The following is a 16,273-nucleotide window of genomic DNA, read 5'->3' on the forward strand; positions in this document are numbered from 1 at the left end:
GGCAGAACTGAGCTATTTTATTTTAAATGTATTTTTTCCCACTTAAAAATAAGCCAGCCAAAATGGTCTATATTGTAAAAATTCTCTAAGAGCTTTTTGTTCTTAATTTAAGGTTAAGGTGAGGCATTAGGGATAGCAGTTTGGGGCTAGGTTTAAAATGGATTTTATGACTTTGGTCACTAGCTGGCACCAGCCGCACTCTGTAGATCTGCCTCCAGAACCAGATTCATAATGGAAAAACCGCTAACCTGCACAATATACCTCAATATTGTGTGCCCACTTCGTTTCTTTCTCTCCTCCACAGGGTTTTAACTTCAACCCCCTGTCCTCTGCTATGGGTGAGTTCTTCAGAGTGCTGGTAGCCAAGCCAGCCAGACAACCAGCAGCAGCAGCAGCAGCTGGATCCCAACACCTCAGTCAACAGAAGTACTGAGCTTCCCCCGCCCCTACCCGTCCCCACTCAACACTGTAGACAAAAGGTGTGTGTTAGTGTGGGAGGAAAAATCCATAGTTGCATGTCGTGATATTATTTTTGGACGAAATTGTAACGATATTATCAACGTTTGACTCCCAAGTATCGATTTTGTAAAAATCGATGTACGGTTGCGTCAGCTAGCGCTAGTTGGCTGTACATGTGCCCAAAACTCCAGCATTTTTCATGTTCTGTCTTTTTTAGTACGTGAGCCAACATGTTTTCAGCACTTCTATTCCCTGACTGATCAAACCGAGTTTTCTCATGCTCTCTCTTGTCCCTCTGTGCAGGCTAAAAGTGAGCAATATGTTTGGAACATCAAATCGCAATACAATCTCTGTCGAATCGCAATACATATCGTATTGGCACCTAGTATCGTATTGTGATGTCCCTGGCAATTCCCGCCCTAGTGTGTGTGTGCAAAGAATGAAAGGCATACTCATACCACTTAGTTTTCTGTTTCTTCAACACAAAAAAAATCCTTCATTAGTCCAACCGTCTTTCTCGTCTGTATCCATCCCACCAGCCCAGAGGCAGAATGAAGGAAGCAGCAGTCGTGGCCATGAATCTGGCTGGCTCAACGTCTCCCAACCTCCAGCTCCTATCAACGAATCCCCCTCCCCTCTACCCCATAGAGGGCTAACATCCCCGGCCCCAGGCCTTCGACCAGGCTCCCAGGAGAGCTTCGCAGCATGCCGACCCGGCTGACCCCACCACTGTCACCAAGACCTTTAGGCAGGACGTAAGGTCTCTGCCCAGGCCTGCCTGGCCTCCCGCGACAAGACGCCAAACTCCAAGAGGAGGACCCGGCGGGCCAAGGGACACCACAAGAACACGGGTACGGGGACAGTGTCGGGACATGCATTCTCAGTGTCGGGACTATGCAATTCTCAGTGTCGGGACTGCAATTCTCAGTGTCGGGACATGCAATTCTCAGTTCGGGACATGTAATGATTTATATTGAGCACTTTTTCTCGAACTTGACATTTTTCCTCCTCTCCCGGCAGCTCAGTTAGGAAGGTCGGGAGGTAACTCGCTCCAACCACCACTATTGTGTAGCACCTGCCTGTTGATATATTTAAAACATAAGAATGGATATTTGAAGACCTCTTAAATATAGGAGACACAAGCTGAATGGTTTGTTACCAAGTCGCCTTGAGCAATACATCTATGCAAAAGACGAATGCAGAAGTGGTTTTTTTTTTTAAAAGAAATGATGTGTATTGTTTTTTCTGTTTTATTTCACACGTTCTCCCTCGATTTGTTTTGAATGTTTCTCTTTCCTTGCTTGTGTGTATCTCCAGAAGTGGAGAGTGACAGCGTGTCCAGCACGGCGACTTTGTCAGGAGAGGGCGCCGCAGCCCCATCGCCAGCGGGACCAGAACCAGAGCCTCGTGGACAAACTGACCCAGGAGAAACTGGACAGCAAGACCAAGACAGGCCACAAGCCAACGACCTCTCCTCCGGTACAAAACCTCGACCCGATCACACACACCTTGTCCACTCACATCTTTAGTTTGATTATCATTTTTATTTGGTTTATGTCCTCACCTTTTTGTAATGTGACCACATTTTACTTTTACGTTTATTTATGTCGTCACAATTTTTTGTTGTTGATTTCCTCACAGCGTATGCTTGGAGAACACCTTTCCTTTCTAACAGAATTGCATGCACTGAAGCGCCAGGTAAACTCACCCCTAGCACACAGCTAAGCACCAGCTAACACTGATTGTCACTGATTGAGGTTCGGAGTGTTTATAATAAATAAATAAAAATAATAAAAAAACTTTTGTTTAATATCGGTCTTCCAAGCACCTCTTCATGTAATACAGTTAAAACTTTTAAACGAACTCAAACTAGATCCCAACCTTTGTAACCTTAGAATCTCTAGCTTTGATCTAATATACTTGCATTCTAATTGGCTTTAAAATATATACATTTTTCAATGCAATGTTTTTTTCTTTTACATTTAAGAACATATAACCTGAAATTTTGGTACATTGTATTGGATTTGTACAGTATCATTGCCTTTGATTAAAGCGTACATTGCTCTTAGAGAACTACTCGGTGTGCGGCTTTTCTCCAACCCTGCTCTTGACACATCTGATTCAGCTAATCAACGTCCTGATGAAGGTATGTTTAGCAGGGCTGGAGCTAAAGCCTGCAATGCCACCGCTTCACTACTCGATGGAAACCTGGATATAGAATGCCTTCTAGAGTGTCTTGTCTTGCGGTTTAACACCTCCAGGTGCCAGCAGTGACTTCTCCCTGTTCGAGGCCTGAGGGAGACCATTCTACTCGGAGGTGGCCACGCTCATCTCCCAGAACGAGTCGCGGCCCCACTTCCTCATCGAGCTCTTCCACGAGCTGCAGCTGCTCAACACCGACTACCTGCGCCAGAGGGCACTCTACTCCCTACAGGTGAACACGTCCGAATGAGGATCTAGTGCTGATTCTGGACCAGCACTCCTACTCTGAGACTGTAAATAGTATTTCATACAATCTATGGGTGAACCTCCTAGGAATGGATACAAGCCACAAGGAGCTGCTGATAAAGACCTGAGGGGTTGAAATGTTGTCAAATTATTGTTTATTTTTATTTTCTCATAATGTACAGCTCCTTGTAACCTTCTTCCTTGCTGTTGGATTTTCATGTTTAACCATGTCTCTCTGCTGTTGACCGCCAGGACATAGTGACCAGGCACCTAACGGAGAAGAGTGCGGCCGAGGACCAGGCCTCCTCCCTGGGTCCCGTGGCCTGGGCGGCCGGCTCCCAGTCAGAGCTCACCCCAAGCGAGAGCCTGGCCACCAGCGACGGGGTGAGACAGACGGATATACGCACACAGGCATATACACACACACACACACCTGCCGCCTCATTAAATCACGTGGCTGTCATATCTCCCACTCCCTCCTTTCTTTTTTCAAACTTTCCCCAGCTCTTTTCTCTAGCTCGCTCTCTCCCATAGCTCATTCCCGACACCTCTCGCTCTCTCCAGCCATCCATTTAAAACACTCTGCCCGTCCATTTCTCTCTCTCTCATTACCTCTACCTCTCTCTATACCTCTACCTCCTTTGTTCTCCACCCCCCACTCTCGTCTTTGATATTCAGTGTTCCAGTTGTCAGAAAGGCTGTGCCTTGCGGCCCATCCGTCAGTCTGGGCGAAGCGTTGCGGTTGCTGCCTGCCGGACAGATTAGATGTGTGGCTGTGCAGGTCTTTGTTCTAGCCCAGGTCCCCGGAGGTTTCGCTCAATTAGAACCATCCCTTTTGTAAATCACTCCTTTGTTCCCCAGTGATGGATGAGATGCCTGATTTCCCCATGTTAGGAGAAAAGGATACAAGGGAAGATCCTCTGCCCATTGTTTTTAGTCTTTTGCATCCCTCACTGATTTCACGAGAGAGAACAGGCGAGAAATACGTCAAGGGAGTTTAGCAGAGCTGTCTCTGAAATGAATCAACGTGTTTTTTTTGTTCCCCCCCCTCGTTCGAGACAATGATGGATGAATGGGTTCTCATTTTGGAAATGGTCTTTTTTTTTCCTTTTCTCGAAATCGTGTTTGTGGTTGAGTAGTGTAACTGAATTCCCTTTTTACCTCTGTCTCTCAGGACGTGTCGGAGAAGAATATCCGGGTCATCAAGCATCACGACCCGAGTAAGAGGCGGAATGACGCAGAATCGGTGGACAACGAGAGCACCCTGTCCACCACCTCCAACCTGGAGCCATTCGCTAACGACGACTTAGGTAAAAATAATAATGCACAATCAAAAATGGACACAGTGCTCTAATATACAGCACATTAGGTCAAAAGACAACTTCAGCTTGTGGTAACTTTACTTGAATGTATTATCCCTCATTGCTCTTCTAATATCCTTCTCTTGCTCTCTCCCACCCCTCCTGGCCCTTGCTCTGCTGCCAGGTAACACAGTGATCCACTTAGACAAGGCTCTAGCCAGGATGAGGGAGTACGAGCGCATGAAGCTCAAGGCTGAGCTTAGCCCCAACACCACCGCTGCTACTGCCTCTGAGGCCTCTGCTAACTCTTCTGCTAGCGCTGCTCAGCTGATGGAAGGTACACATCTTTCTCTCGCTCTCTCTCTCTCGACGGCTCGCTCGCTCTCTCTCGACGGCTCGCTCTCTTGACGGCTCGCTCTCTTCTCGACGGCTCGCTCTCTCTCGACGGCTCGCTCTCTCTCGACGGCTCGCTCTCTCTCGACGGCTCGCTCTCTCTCGACGGCTCGCTCTCTCTCGACGGCTCGCTCTCTCTCGCCGGCTCGCTCTCTCTGGCGGCTCGCTCTCTCTCGGCGGCTCGCTCTCTCTCGGCGGCTCGCTCTCTCTCGACGGCTCGCTCTCTCTCGACGGCTCGCTCTCTCTCTCTCGACGGCTCGCTCTCTCTCTCTCGACGGCTCGCTCTCTCTCTCGACGGCTCGCTCTCTCTCTCTCGACGGCTCGCTTCTCTCTCTCGACGGCTCGCTCTCTCTCTCTCTCTCGACGGCTCGCTCTCTCTCTCGACGGCTCGCTCTCTCTTCTCGACGGCTCGCTCTCTCTCTTCGACGGCTCGCTCTCTCTCGACGGCTCGCTCTCTCTCTCTCTCTCGACGCTCGCTTCTCGACGGCTCGTCTCTCTCTCTCTCTCGACGGCTCGCTCTCTCGACGGCTCGCTCGCTCTCTCTCGCGGCTCGCTCGCTCTCTCTCGCGGCTCGCTCGCTCTCTCTCGACGGCTCGCTCGCTCTCTCTCGACGGCTCGCTCGCTCTCTCTCGACGGCTCGCTCGCTCTCTCTCGACGGCTCGCTCGCTCTCTCTCGACGGCTCGCTCGCTCTCTCTCGACGGCTCGCTCGCTCGCTCTCTCTCGACGGCTCGCTCGCTCGCTCTCTCTCGACGGTCGCTCGCTCGCTCTCTCTCGACGGCTCGCTCGCTCGCTCTCTCTCGACGGCTCGCTCGCTCGCTCTCTCTCGACGGCTCGCTCGCTGCTCTCTCTCGACGGCTCGCTCGCTCTCTCTCGACGGCTCGCTCGCTCGCTCTCTCTCGACGGCTCGCTCGCTCGCTCTCTCTCGACGGCTCGCTCGCTCACTCTCGACGGCTCGCTCGCTCGCTCACTCTCGACGGCTCGCTCGCTCGCTCGGCGGCTCGCCATCTCCCTCGACGGCTCGCCATCTCCCTCGACATCCCGGGTAGAAATGTGTAAAGCTTGCTCCCCAAAGCCATGTGCTCCGTCCCACTCTCCGGTCTTGTGGTTGGAGGGTGTGAGCACTCCCACTAGTGGTTCCAAGTGCAAAGCACTTTGGCTGTCTGCAGTCTCATGTAGAGGCCTTAAAGTGTGCCGTCTCACTTAGTAAAGAAAAAGGGGATGTGGCAATGGTGTGCTGAGCTGTTTCGTTTCCTCTTGATGCCAGCTTAAAAAACGCACACCTCAGATGGGAGATAATAAGTGTGTGTGTCTGGTCAGGTGACGTCCACTGTCCCCAGATCGACACCCAGCAGCTGGATCGACAGATTAAGGCCATCATGACTGAAGTCATCCCCTTCCTCAAGGTAGGACACGCCTCAATACTCTATAGTGGTCTCACTTTTGTCTCCTCTCCATTTATACTAGGGGTGGTCATTCCTCATCCTGGAAAGCTACTGGTCTGGATGTGCAGGCTTTTGTTCCAGATTTATTCTACATTTGGAGTGAGAGTCACGATATACTTATGTTATGTCTTGTGTGACTTGAGCAATGATTCACATTATGTTCTAAGAACAGACATTTTCACTCTTGGAATGAAATGCTTGGTAATGTTAGAAGCCCTTGTTTCTGCCTTAGCCAACCTGTTGATGTCCCAACAAACAATTTGACAAAGCTAGCATGATTGAATCCAGCAGCAATGTGGTACACAGGCTAGCAATGTAATATGTTGTTAAAGGCAAAGCCCTGAAAGAGGTTGTTGTGGTCTGTCAGGAGCACATGGACGAGGTGTGTTCCTACCAGCTGCTGACGTCGGTGCGGCGCATGGTGCTCACCCTCACCCAGCAGAACGACGAGAGCAAGGAGTTTGTACGCTTCTTCCACCGACAGCTGGGAGGCATACTGCAGGTATGATAAGCATTGTGATATTATAGCAATTTAGGGAGAGGTTTTCCCCACTGCGACTCTCAAACCTCAGATTAGTCTGGTAACTGTTTATTTTGGTAGAATAAGTGCTGAAAACATCAACCCGAACAAGTTAACGAAGTGCAGACTAACATAAGAATATATATATACAGAAATATTGGTTCAGCCATTTTAAAATAAGTAGTATCAGCAAAGATTTCTATAACTAAACCAAGATAGACCACAGCCTGTTGTTTCTAATGGGAACAAATGAGCCACAGTGGGCAGAACAAGCAAGGCTGGGGGCAGAGCCAAGCACGAGCTAACAAGATCCTATTGGTTCAGCCATTTAAAAATAATAAGTTGTATCGGTGTGCAACTTTCATAGATTTCTCAACACCTATTCTGTCTATTACCTAGTGCTGTTTTTAGCTTAGCGTTATTGTCAAAATGGAGCCCTAAGTTTCTCCCTCCCCCTCAGGACTCTCTGAGTAAGTTTGCAGGACGTACTCTAAAGGACTGTGGCGAGGACCTGCTGGTGGAGATCTCTGAGATCCTGTTTAACGAGCTGGCCTTCTTCAGACTCATGCAGGACCTGGACAGCAACAGCAGTAGTACTGCTACTATAGCTAACTCTCAAGCCAGACACAAGAACCACAGGAGACAATCCCCTAATAATAACCAAGTCAAGCGTGAACACAGGAATAATGAGGTAGGTGGAGGGGATAGGGGTGAGTGTGTTTTCATATTGGATTTGTGTGTGTGTGTCATTCGATCTGACTAAATGAGGGAATCCATTTCAAGACTGAACATTTCCGTCTACTTTCAGGAGAACAAGTCGCCGGCGGTCGAGAAGTCCTTTTCCCCAGCATATCTTGAAGACAAAGTGAGGAAATCAACATTCAACATCTGATTTTCTAGTGTGGTTTCAAGCCAGGTCCCTCTTTTAGACTACACATCGTGTAGCCCATGTGTTATAAATGTGTTATATTTCTGTCGTCAAACTTGACCCTCCCTAAATGTGTAGCTTTCAATTCAGTGATTATTAGCTGGACACTGTATAAATGTAGGTCCATTATAATTTTAGTTTCAATTTGGTTTAGTCATTTTAAAGTATATTGAGTTCGTTTTCTACCCCAATTTGTTTTTAATAAAAAAAGGCCATTTGACACCCCTAGTGTAGTCTAAAGGTTGGGGTTAAGGATAGTGTAAATGTCTTAAATAACTGTTTACATCTCAATCTGTGTGACAGGATGAAGACGAGACAGAGCAGAAAGAGACCGAGAGGAAGGACAGCAGGAGCAGCGAGGCCTCTGAGATGGAGGATGGAGAGGGTCTGCCTCTTTCTATTAGTGAGTGAACACTACAATACGAGAAGCCAAAATTAGCCTAAAAGCTTCTCTGCAAAGTGAGTTAGTTCAACCACAGCAAACATTGCTAGTGACCGTAACGACAAGAGGAAGCTTGTGATCGACTGTTCGGCAGGTTCACAATGGAGGATTTGTTGTGAATCTTTATGGTCACGTCGTTACAACTCCCGCCAACTTATTTCCAACCAAGTAAACCCCTACTAGGATTTATGATGAGTGCCACACCCTAGACTAGTCATCTCCCAGCGCTTAACCCTTCATGGTTGTTCTTTGCCAGGTCTGTCCAAGGCGGAGACCCAGGCCCTGACTAACTACGGCAGTGGGGAGGATGAGAACGAGGTGGAGGAGATGGAGGAGTTTGAAGCTGAGCCCCAGGACGTCCAGACCTCCCTGCAGGCTAGCAATGACGGAGTTGAGAAACGGGTTAGGACACGTGCCCACACACACTCAGTACACACACTTCCACTAGACTCTCTAGTTACCATCTTCTCCTGTATTTCAGGTAGCAGCAAATGAAGCCCCATCAAATGGAAACCGAGAGACGAAGTCTGACCAAGAAAGCTCTGGGAGTAACGATGGTAAGAACGCTCACTGTTGTTTTTTCTGTCTCTTTAGCTTTTAGTCAGCCACAATACTACCCGTTTTTCTTTTCATCTACCTTTTGATAAATGGCTGTCGGATGTTTTCATTATAGCAATGTTTGGTCTGATGGATGACTGTGTTTTCAGCCCCTCTGATTCTCAATTAACCCCCCCCCCCCTATCCTTTGTCTCTCCCTGCTTCTTTTTTCCCCTCACCTTCTCCTCTCTATCCTAAACTTTCCTGCTTGCTTATCCTCCCGCACCCGCCCAGTCAAGAGCAGTAAGTCCGAGTCCATCGAGGTGGTGGACTCCCCAGAGGAAGAGGGGGAGGAGCACAGGAGACCAGAGGGGGAGAGCCAGGGAGGTGTGACCTCCGCCACCACCAACTACCAGGAAGGCTCCCACTCCCAGGGCTCAAACAGCAGCAGCAGCCCTGACACAGAGTCACCCGTCATGGTCAACATAGATGTAAGACCACCACACAGACCTATGGTCCTTTTTTAATTTTATTTTCAAACTACAACAATCTATAAAAAAAGTTGATTATGTGTATTCCAATGTCTTTATTACGTTTCCAATTCTTTATCATTTATATGCTTTCATTCATGCAGGAGGTGGGATCAGGAAACACGAGCCAGAAGTCCGACGAGGAAGACTTTGTCAAAGTGGAGGACTTACCCATGCAGCTCAGTGTCATATGTGAGGTGAGACTAGCCAGACCATTTCCCCCGTTATCAATACGTCCACTTCCCTTCTTCCTCTTCTTACAAACTCTGATCATTGGTCTTGTGAAATCTAATAATCTGTGTGTGTGATGAACAGGAGGCACTCCAGAAGAGGATAGTCGAGGAACAGCAGAATAATAATCTGTCTGCTGTGATCCTCAATGGGAACACTGACACATTGGCTGGACTAGTGGGCAACGGACACACACTCAAAGAACCAGGTAGGTCTAGCACAGTTTTCATGAAACCGGTGGAGTGCAACTTCTTCACAGAATGTCCAGGTAAATAAATGTATGTTGCAGAACTGATATTATTCTGTCATGTAGAAAAGTAAATGTTGGCTATAATACTATTTTATCCATCTGCTGTGTTTGCGATATCTCTAGGAAGAATGATTCTTCTACTTTTTTTTCTCTCATCTTTTACAGAAACGATAGGTGCACAAAGTGCATGAAAAGACTCTTGTACAAAACGTTGTCGAATGACCACTACAGAATCATCCTAAAGATGTTCAGACTCCTATTTGTACTTAATGATTGATTTATTGGATGGTAGCAAGGGTTGGCGAGACAATGTCATGACGTGCTAGTGACCTGAGCTTTGCTCGAAACGGTTAGAACAACTACAACTGTAATGTAACCAACACTGTTTTTGTTTATTTCTACTCCTGAGGCTGTATCTATTAAGCACATCAGAGTAGAAGTGCTGAAGATCAGTTTGGTCTTTTAGCTCATAATACATATTGAGTGTATGGACAAGTTAGACCTGATCCTAGATCAGCACCGCTGCTCTGAGACTGTGGATACTTACTGCCCCTGATTCCTGAATGTGTTCTATGATTTGTTGCTGATTTGGGGTTTTAGGGTGGGATTTCTCTCGCTCAATGCTGCTGTGTTACAAGCCTCGTTTGAATCCTCTAGTCTAGAAAACTTGTTAAATCGCCTTAGTTCTGTTTTTTACGGATATGGGATCAGTTTGGAATCGGTTTGTCATTTTAAATAGTTTTTTGTTCTGTCTTCTTGGCCTCTTCTCTCTCGCTAGCTCCCATGCTTTAAGCATCTAACCCTTTGAACTCAAGAAATACAACTCTAAAGTACGACTTCAAACTAGATTCAGGCTGCTGGTGAGGCGTTTCATCTTCGGCTGTAAAGACATTGGCACCTAACACATAATTTCATGGGGCTGTCGGTAATGTTTACCTTCCTTGTTGACATTTTGTTTTGCTTGTTTCTCATGTAATTAGATGTTAACTACTGTACGTAGTTAAGAATAAAATGATGGAACTTTTCAAAGCGGTGGCTTGTCTTTGTGTAGTCTGGAGACCCAAAATCAGTTTACTTGAATGCAAATAATGTGAACTGATTGATCAATGCTTTCATGAGCCCAGTTTATTCCTGGGCACTTTATCAATTGGGTGAAAATCATCCTCTTCTCTGTGATCTGTATATAATTGGTTAATGGAGACGTTTCCTTGTCATCCCTACCTCGGTAGAAAGGCATGTTAATTTGGAACAAAGCAGTTAGGTGCCATTTGGCCAGTAAAATTGAATCTAAAACAAACAAACTAGACTATTCTTGGAAAATGTGGGGTGACAAGTGTTAGGCAATTCAGAGAAACAGTGCGTGTGCAGCAGTGAAAAACCAAGGGTGTGTGTCATCTTGTAACTGTACATCAAACATTGACACAGTGTATAGGCATTATTTGGAAATGTTAAGTGCGCATTCTCACAGGTGTTTTGGGTTGCTTGTATGACAAAGCTATTATAATCATCTTTCAAAATATAGTCCTTAATTTACAGCATTTTCCTCAGTAAGACCAAAAGTTGCCCAACTTGTTGCACAGTGCAAGTTCAAAATGGCTGTCAGGTATAGCATGTTACTGTACATCCACTATGTTCCAATGTAGGTGCTTATTAGTGCCCACGGGTTAAGCAATTGAGGTTGAGGCAATATTTGGATCGGCGCAGTTAGTGCAAAGACTTGAAATATGTACAACATGATTATCCAGTTGTTTCTGAATCAGTTAAGCCCATCACCACCGTTCTGTGCAATAGATCATTTAGAAACCGATCTGAGGTCTGTGTTGGAGGCTTCACCAGGGCATGCAGGGGTTGGGGCAGTCACGGATGTAGGATTCCAGTTTGCCCTCCTTCACGTCCATCAACGTGGTGTATGTGGTCAACTGCAATGACAAGAAGTCAATGTCACTCAGGTGGTCTTTTTGAAAAATACTGACAGGATTTACGCATTAGATTTATTTACTTTGGGAATGGTTCAAACTGATGGTTCAAACAGTAAATAAGGGCTCACCTTGTTCAAGACTGGTTTTGTCGACAGCACGTCGTACACTGTCTTCAGTGAGATGTTCTGAGGAGAAAGGATAGAGGGAAAATCTTAGCACAGACCTTGACTGAGTCAATAATGTAAGGAGCAGAGCTGATCCTTTTTGGTCAGCCAGGGAATGGTTATAGTACTCACTGCCTGCCTGGTCTGGTTCATACACTTCATGGCTGGAGTCCTTCGGTTGTCCAAGAACAGAGGCTCCTTCCAGTGATCGTAGTTGGTTTCCAGAACGTACCAGCGGCCCAGCTTCAGCTCAATCCTTCACAACAGGAGTACAATGTTTAGGAATGTGATGCTTCCTGATTAAATCAAATATCTAGGCATCCCCGTGCTAGAGGCGTCACTACCTATCCGGGTTTGATCCCGGGCTGTGTTGCAGCTGACCAGGAAACCCATGAGGCGGCGCACAATTAGCCCAGCGTCATCAGGATTAAGGGAGGGTTTGACTGGCTAGGATGTCCTTGTCCCATTGTGCTCTAGCGACTCCATGTGGCGGCCGGGCGCATGCACACTGACTTTGGTCGCCAGCTGTATGGTATTTCGTCCGACACATTGGTGCGGCTGGCTTCCTTCCGGTTTAAGTGAGAAGTGTCAAGAAGCAGTGTGGCTTGGAGGGGTACCCGCGGCTCTTGACCTTCGCCTCTCCCGAGTCCGTATGGGAGTTGCAGCGATGGGAAAAAACGACCTACTTTACATGCATCCTTAGGTCAGTTTATTACATATCGGCTAGACATTTCAGATTTCCCTTTTGTAGTCTTGATCACATCCCTGAATGTTTTACAAACCCAGTATTTTAACAATGACTATTGTGATGCAAGGTGATCTTGGGCATCATTATCTACTTTCATTAGTTGAAATTTGGGCTCTAGAATTTCCAACAGCATAAATGTGGGATTTCGTTCCACCCAAGCACCTTCTCAAATCAGACATGCTGGGCTGTAACAGAAGCCTGCCCATCCAGTATTTCTCCATGACACAAGTTAGAGACCCCTGCTGCACTAGTAATGTGTTATTGATAGGGTAGTTGAAATTGGATACTAATATGTGTTTTTAGCCACTCACTCCCAGATGTCGAGGCTGAGGACTCTGGAGCGGGTGATGACACAGCCCTGGCCCGTCTGGTTCCCTCCCAGGATGAAGTAGGCCGGGGCCAGCAGCTTGGTCTGGGCCAGAAGTTTCTTTGCCTCCTCGTAGCTGGACACACACAGGGTTAAAGAGAGGGTGTGTTTTTGTGAGACCAAAGAAATGTCAGTTTCAAAATGCTGGTCTTGAATGTGCTCAGGTTTTCCTCCATTATACAGCCCTAATCTCCGATTCCACTTCGTTAAGTATTGCCATCATTAAAGCAAGAATATGTATTATTACCTTCAATAACAAAAAATGAACATTGTCATTTGATACTTCCATGAAAGTAGATCCATACCTGGTAGCATTCTCTAAGACGGAACGAGTGAGGAAACTCATCCACATCCCATCTCTATGCCCCAGGATCCACTCCACGATCCCTGAGAGAGGACAGACACACTTAACATTCCCCGCTGCTCATTCATCACAGGTCTATAATGTACTGATTGAAAGCCCGGGAGTCTTGGGTAGCTCACCGATGTATCCGCCATCAAGGCTGAAGCGCTCATTCATGGTCAGAGTGAAAGCATGCTTCAAAGAAAATGAGAAATTAAAACAATTCAGTCAAACGTTACTGTTGCACAACTACCATGATATTAAAACAAAATGTAATGTAAGAAAGCAATTTTGTCATCATTGGTTAAAAAGAGCACTTCAAGTTCAAAAGATAAAAATGTTGATTTCTTCCATTTGTGCCTGCTGAATGCAGCCCGGAGCTCACCGGCTTGATGCCAGTCAACATGCCCACGTAGCCAGCAAAGTTAGTGGACTTGAAGACCGTCTTGTTTCCTCTCTGGAAGTCGATGTTGACCACCAGAGGCTTGAGTTTCTCTGTTATTAACCAGGACCTGTTTTTCATGTCCCACCTGGTAGAGAAAGAAACAAGCATTACTTTCCAGGAAAGAATGTAGCAACTGGAAAATAGTTTACCAAAAAAACATGATTGGTTAAAGAGGTATCGTTCACCCAAATTACAAATGCACACATGATCTAAAAATCAGTGACTGACTAGCGATTTGGGTTTGTAATAGCTCTTAGCACAACAAAATGCGTGGTAGGACCCTTCGTATGCCTTCCTTTATCACTAAACCGTAGCGGTGACATTCTTACCCCATGAATAGTCCAAAGTCCATATTCCGCCCATGGATAAGGTTACCTATGACAATGCAAGGAGAAACCAAAATGCTGTGTGTACATGAGAACTTCAAGCATCACGTCCTACTATTATGACATGTACTTGCTGCATGACTAAAGTATTGATTGAAATGTGTCATAACAAACATGAGCTACTTACCATTTGAGTCCTCTGCCACTAGAGAAGTGCACACAGTAAAGACCTCATAGAAGATGTTGAAGAGGACAACCTCGCCTGGAGTGAAACATGTATAATAAAATCAGAATAGAGGCCGGTGACTAGAGACTGAATGATAGTGACATTGTGGTCATGGGTTGGAATAAGGCAATTGTGGGTTAATGTATATTACCAAGGGGAACACCAGAGGCAGTCGCGATTCCTTTTATTTCCTCGTTGAATGGATAGGGAAGAGTATTCACTATCAAAGGCTGCAGAACACACAAAACAATTAGTCATGGATCAGAAAGAGTTACATGATTAAATCGAACAATAATTGAAATGATTTGATGTGACGAGGTGTAATAGTTTTCCAGTGAAATGATCAAACGCTCTCACCAAGTCCTTGTCGACCAAATCTATCAGTTTCCCACTAGGAACGAAAGCATTTGCCAAATCCCTGATAGCCTGGATCAAGGTGACCAACTGAAGAAAACCAGACAAATAGTGAATAAGAAAACAGTAAAAGTATTGATCTTATTGCAAATACATTTACGTAATTTAAATGGATACAAACAAGACATGTAATACTCTCACACCTCAGCTTTTTTGTCAGTGATGATTAGCTTCCATCTTTCGCTAGGGGGCAAATCCAGGTCTATTGTGTACCAGGTGACAGACCCTTTGAATCTGATCAAAATCGTGACATAAGTGTTAGATTGATGCATAATGACATTGAGGTCACTTTACTATCCCCTGAATGTGGTATTGCACAATATTGTCATGTGAGATTCATTTTATGAGGCTACAGTAGTCACTACAGTAGTCAATGTTGCCCTATGGACAGAGGCAGGTAGCTAATGACAATAGGCACCTGTTATACACAATACAAACACTTCCTGTTAACCTTCCATAATGTGTGCCTCCTCATGCATGAACTTTTGCCAGGTGTTACACAATGTATGCAAGTTGTTTAGATGTTATGGAGATTTGACAGCACCTTGGACAACTAGCTAACATACTCTAACTAATGGCAAATACTTACGTTGGACCTTTGGGAGGGTACATGCCCGTCTGACATTCTTCGGTATACTGTTAGAGGGCGAAAGAAAGAAAAGCTTTGTTCATGTGCAGACGCATTTTCTAGCCAGCACTCAGGCTAACTAATATTTGTCTGACAGTTTATGATTACAGAATAGTCATTATTTGGATGCACTTACCGGTGGCACAAACTGTGTCGATACTCCGGATAACGACACCAAGAGAATCCAACAAAACCTATCCATATTGTGCCCCGTTGTTTGTGTGCGTGAAGCTTCTCCCGACTTTTAGTCCGCTTCAAAATACGGAAGTGCATGCTATCCTCGTGATTTGAGAGGAGCGCACCATTACACTATGGGCGGGCGGCTACAACAGATTTTATACATGCATTTTCTCTGATTCAGATACATTTTGTTTTGTTTATGTCGCGTATTAAAAATATAAAAGTGAAGTGTATAAATAGGCTCCTACTGACGTGAAATTATATAAGTATCTCCTCCCACCCCTGATTGTTATACTGAAGTTAGGTTTCCTACTGATGTGAAATTATATAAACATTTCCTCCCACCCTCCGATACATTCCTGATTGTTATACTGAAGTGAAACAAGTGCACGCACACATGGCATGACTGGCAGTTAAAGATCAATAGAATGGGATAATTGTAGTTAAAGTTGGGCACAGGTTACTCATAAAACAACTGAAAGCAACTTTAAGGGGTTGTGACAAATGACTTTTTAAAGCTAATTCGCTTGTCAAGAAAAGCTGTTTAAAATAGTTTGAAAAGTATATGAGGCAAAACTGAGGCGTTGTCATATTCACACCTTGAATTATTATGGATAAGTGGGGTAAATTGAGCTGCCTTTCTTTTTCGGAAACCCGAACACAAAATTAATAATTTGACCAAATATTTAGAAAGAGGTAATAATTTCATAAAGTATGTGAATTAAGAAACCACATGGAAATAGTAAGCAAGTTAGGTTCAAAAAACTGATTTTGAACTAGTCGAATTAATTTGTTTTAGAGGTTTCATGATGCTTGTATCAAAACCAAAGTAAATCATTTTAAGATTGTTCTATACATCAGTTGGTGTCTCTATTAGCTTCCATATGAGGTCATAAAACTAGCATTAAAGTGCATCCTTGTAGCTGTGTGGGCTAATATAGTCCAAATGTTTGTTTTGGGATAAGTTGAAGTGTGTTTTCCTCCCAGGCGTAATGCAAGCCATCACTGCTGGGATATGAGGCAACAACAGG

At 45.5% G+C, this 16,273-nt stretch overlaps 2 protein-coding genes across 2 annotated transcripts in view; one reads left to right on the forward strand and one right to left on the reverse strand.

Moving 5' to 3' along the window:
* LOC111971277 (pericentriolar material 1 protein-like) overlaps positions 1-10,511 on the forward strand; it is a 36,699-nt gene extending 26,188 nt beyond the window's left edge. The window contains 25 exon segments of the mRNA XM_070446013.1: positions 280-364; positions 366-418; positions 420-481; positions 999-1,119; positions 1,121-1,203; positions 1,206-1,311; positions 1,772-1,807; positions 1,809-1,921; positions 1,924-1,938; positions 2,101-2,157; positions 2,721-2,893; positions 3,160-3,291; positions 4,082-4,217; positions 4,393-4,545; positions 5,920-6,005; positions 6,412-6,546; positions 7,025-7,255; positions 7,373-7,429; positions 7,796-7,895; positions 8,191-8,336; positions 8,416-8,491; positions 8,766-8,962; positions 9,106-9,198; positions 9,317-9,440; positions 9,648-10,511. Of these exon segments, the coding sequence (XP_070302114.1) occupies positions 280-364; positions 366-418; positions 420-481; positions 999-1,119; positions 1,121-1,203; positions 1,206-1,311; positions 1,772-1,807; positions 1,809-1,921; positions 1,924-1,938; positions 2,101-2,157; positions 2,721-2,893; positions 3,160-3,291; positions 4,082-4,217; positions 4,393-4,545; positions 5,920-6,005; positions 6,412-6,546; positions 7,025-7,255; positions 7,373-7,429; positions 7,796-7,895; positions 8,191-8,336; positions 8,416-8,491; positions 8,766-8,962; positions 9,106-9,198; positions 9,317-9,440; positions 9,648-9,673 (2,596 nt within the window). The 3' untranslated portion in view covers positions 9,674-10,511.
* Positions 10,512-10,581: 70 nt separating this feature from the next.
* LOC111971576 (acid ceramidase) lies at positions 10,582-15,500 on the reverse strand. Its single transcript, XM_023998418.2, has 14 exons — positions 15,199-15,500; positions 15,024-15,070; positions 14,578-14,668; positions 14,378-14,464; positions 14,172-14,250; positions 13,982-14,056; positions 13,798-13,843; positions 13,409-13,553; positions 13,164-13,218; positions 12,986-13,067; positions 12,625-12,756; positions 11,698-11,821; positions 11,530-11,586; positions 10,582-11,401 (listed from the first exon to the last, which is right to left on the reverse strand). Exons 1-14 carry the CDS (start codon positions 15,262-15,264, stop codon positions 11,312-11,314), a joined length of 1,176 nt encoding a protein of 391 aa, XP_023854186.1. The 5' UTR covers positions 15,265-15,500; the 3' UTR covers positions 10,582-11,311.
* Positions 15,501-16,273: the final 773 nt, after the last annotated feature.

Source organism: Salvelinus sp. IW2-2015, linkage group LG13, assembly GCF_002910315.2.
Source record: "Salvelinus sp. IW2-2015 linkage group LG13, ASM291031v2, whole genome shotgun sequence".
NCBI lineage: Eukaryota > Metazoa > Chordata > Actinopteri > Salmoniformes > Salmonidae > Salvelinus > Salvelinus sp. IW2-2015.

Excerpts from the sequence above, each read along its gene's own strand:
- LOC111971576 (XM_023998418.2), bottom strand. The coding sequence starts at position 15,264 with ATGGATAGGTTTTGTTGGATTCTCTTGGTGTCGTTATCCGGAGTATCG. Across the intron at positions 11,822-12,624 it reads CTCAGCCTCGACATCTGGGA|GATTGAGCTGAAGCTGGGCC; the intron begins GTGAGTGGCTAA and ends CCTGTTGTGAAG. Across the intron at positions 11,402-11,529 it reads CAAAACCAGTCTTGAACAAG|TTGACCACATACACCACGTT; the intron begins GTGAGCCCTTAT and ends TTGTCATTGCAG.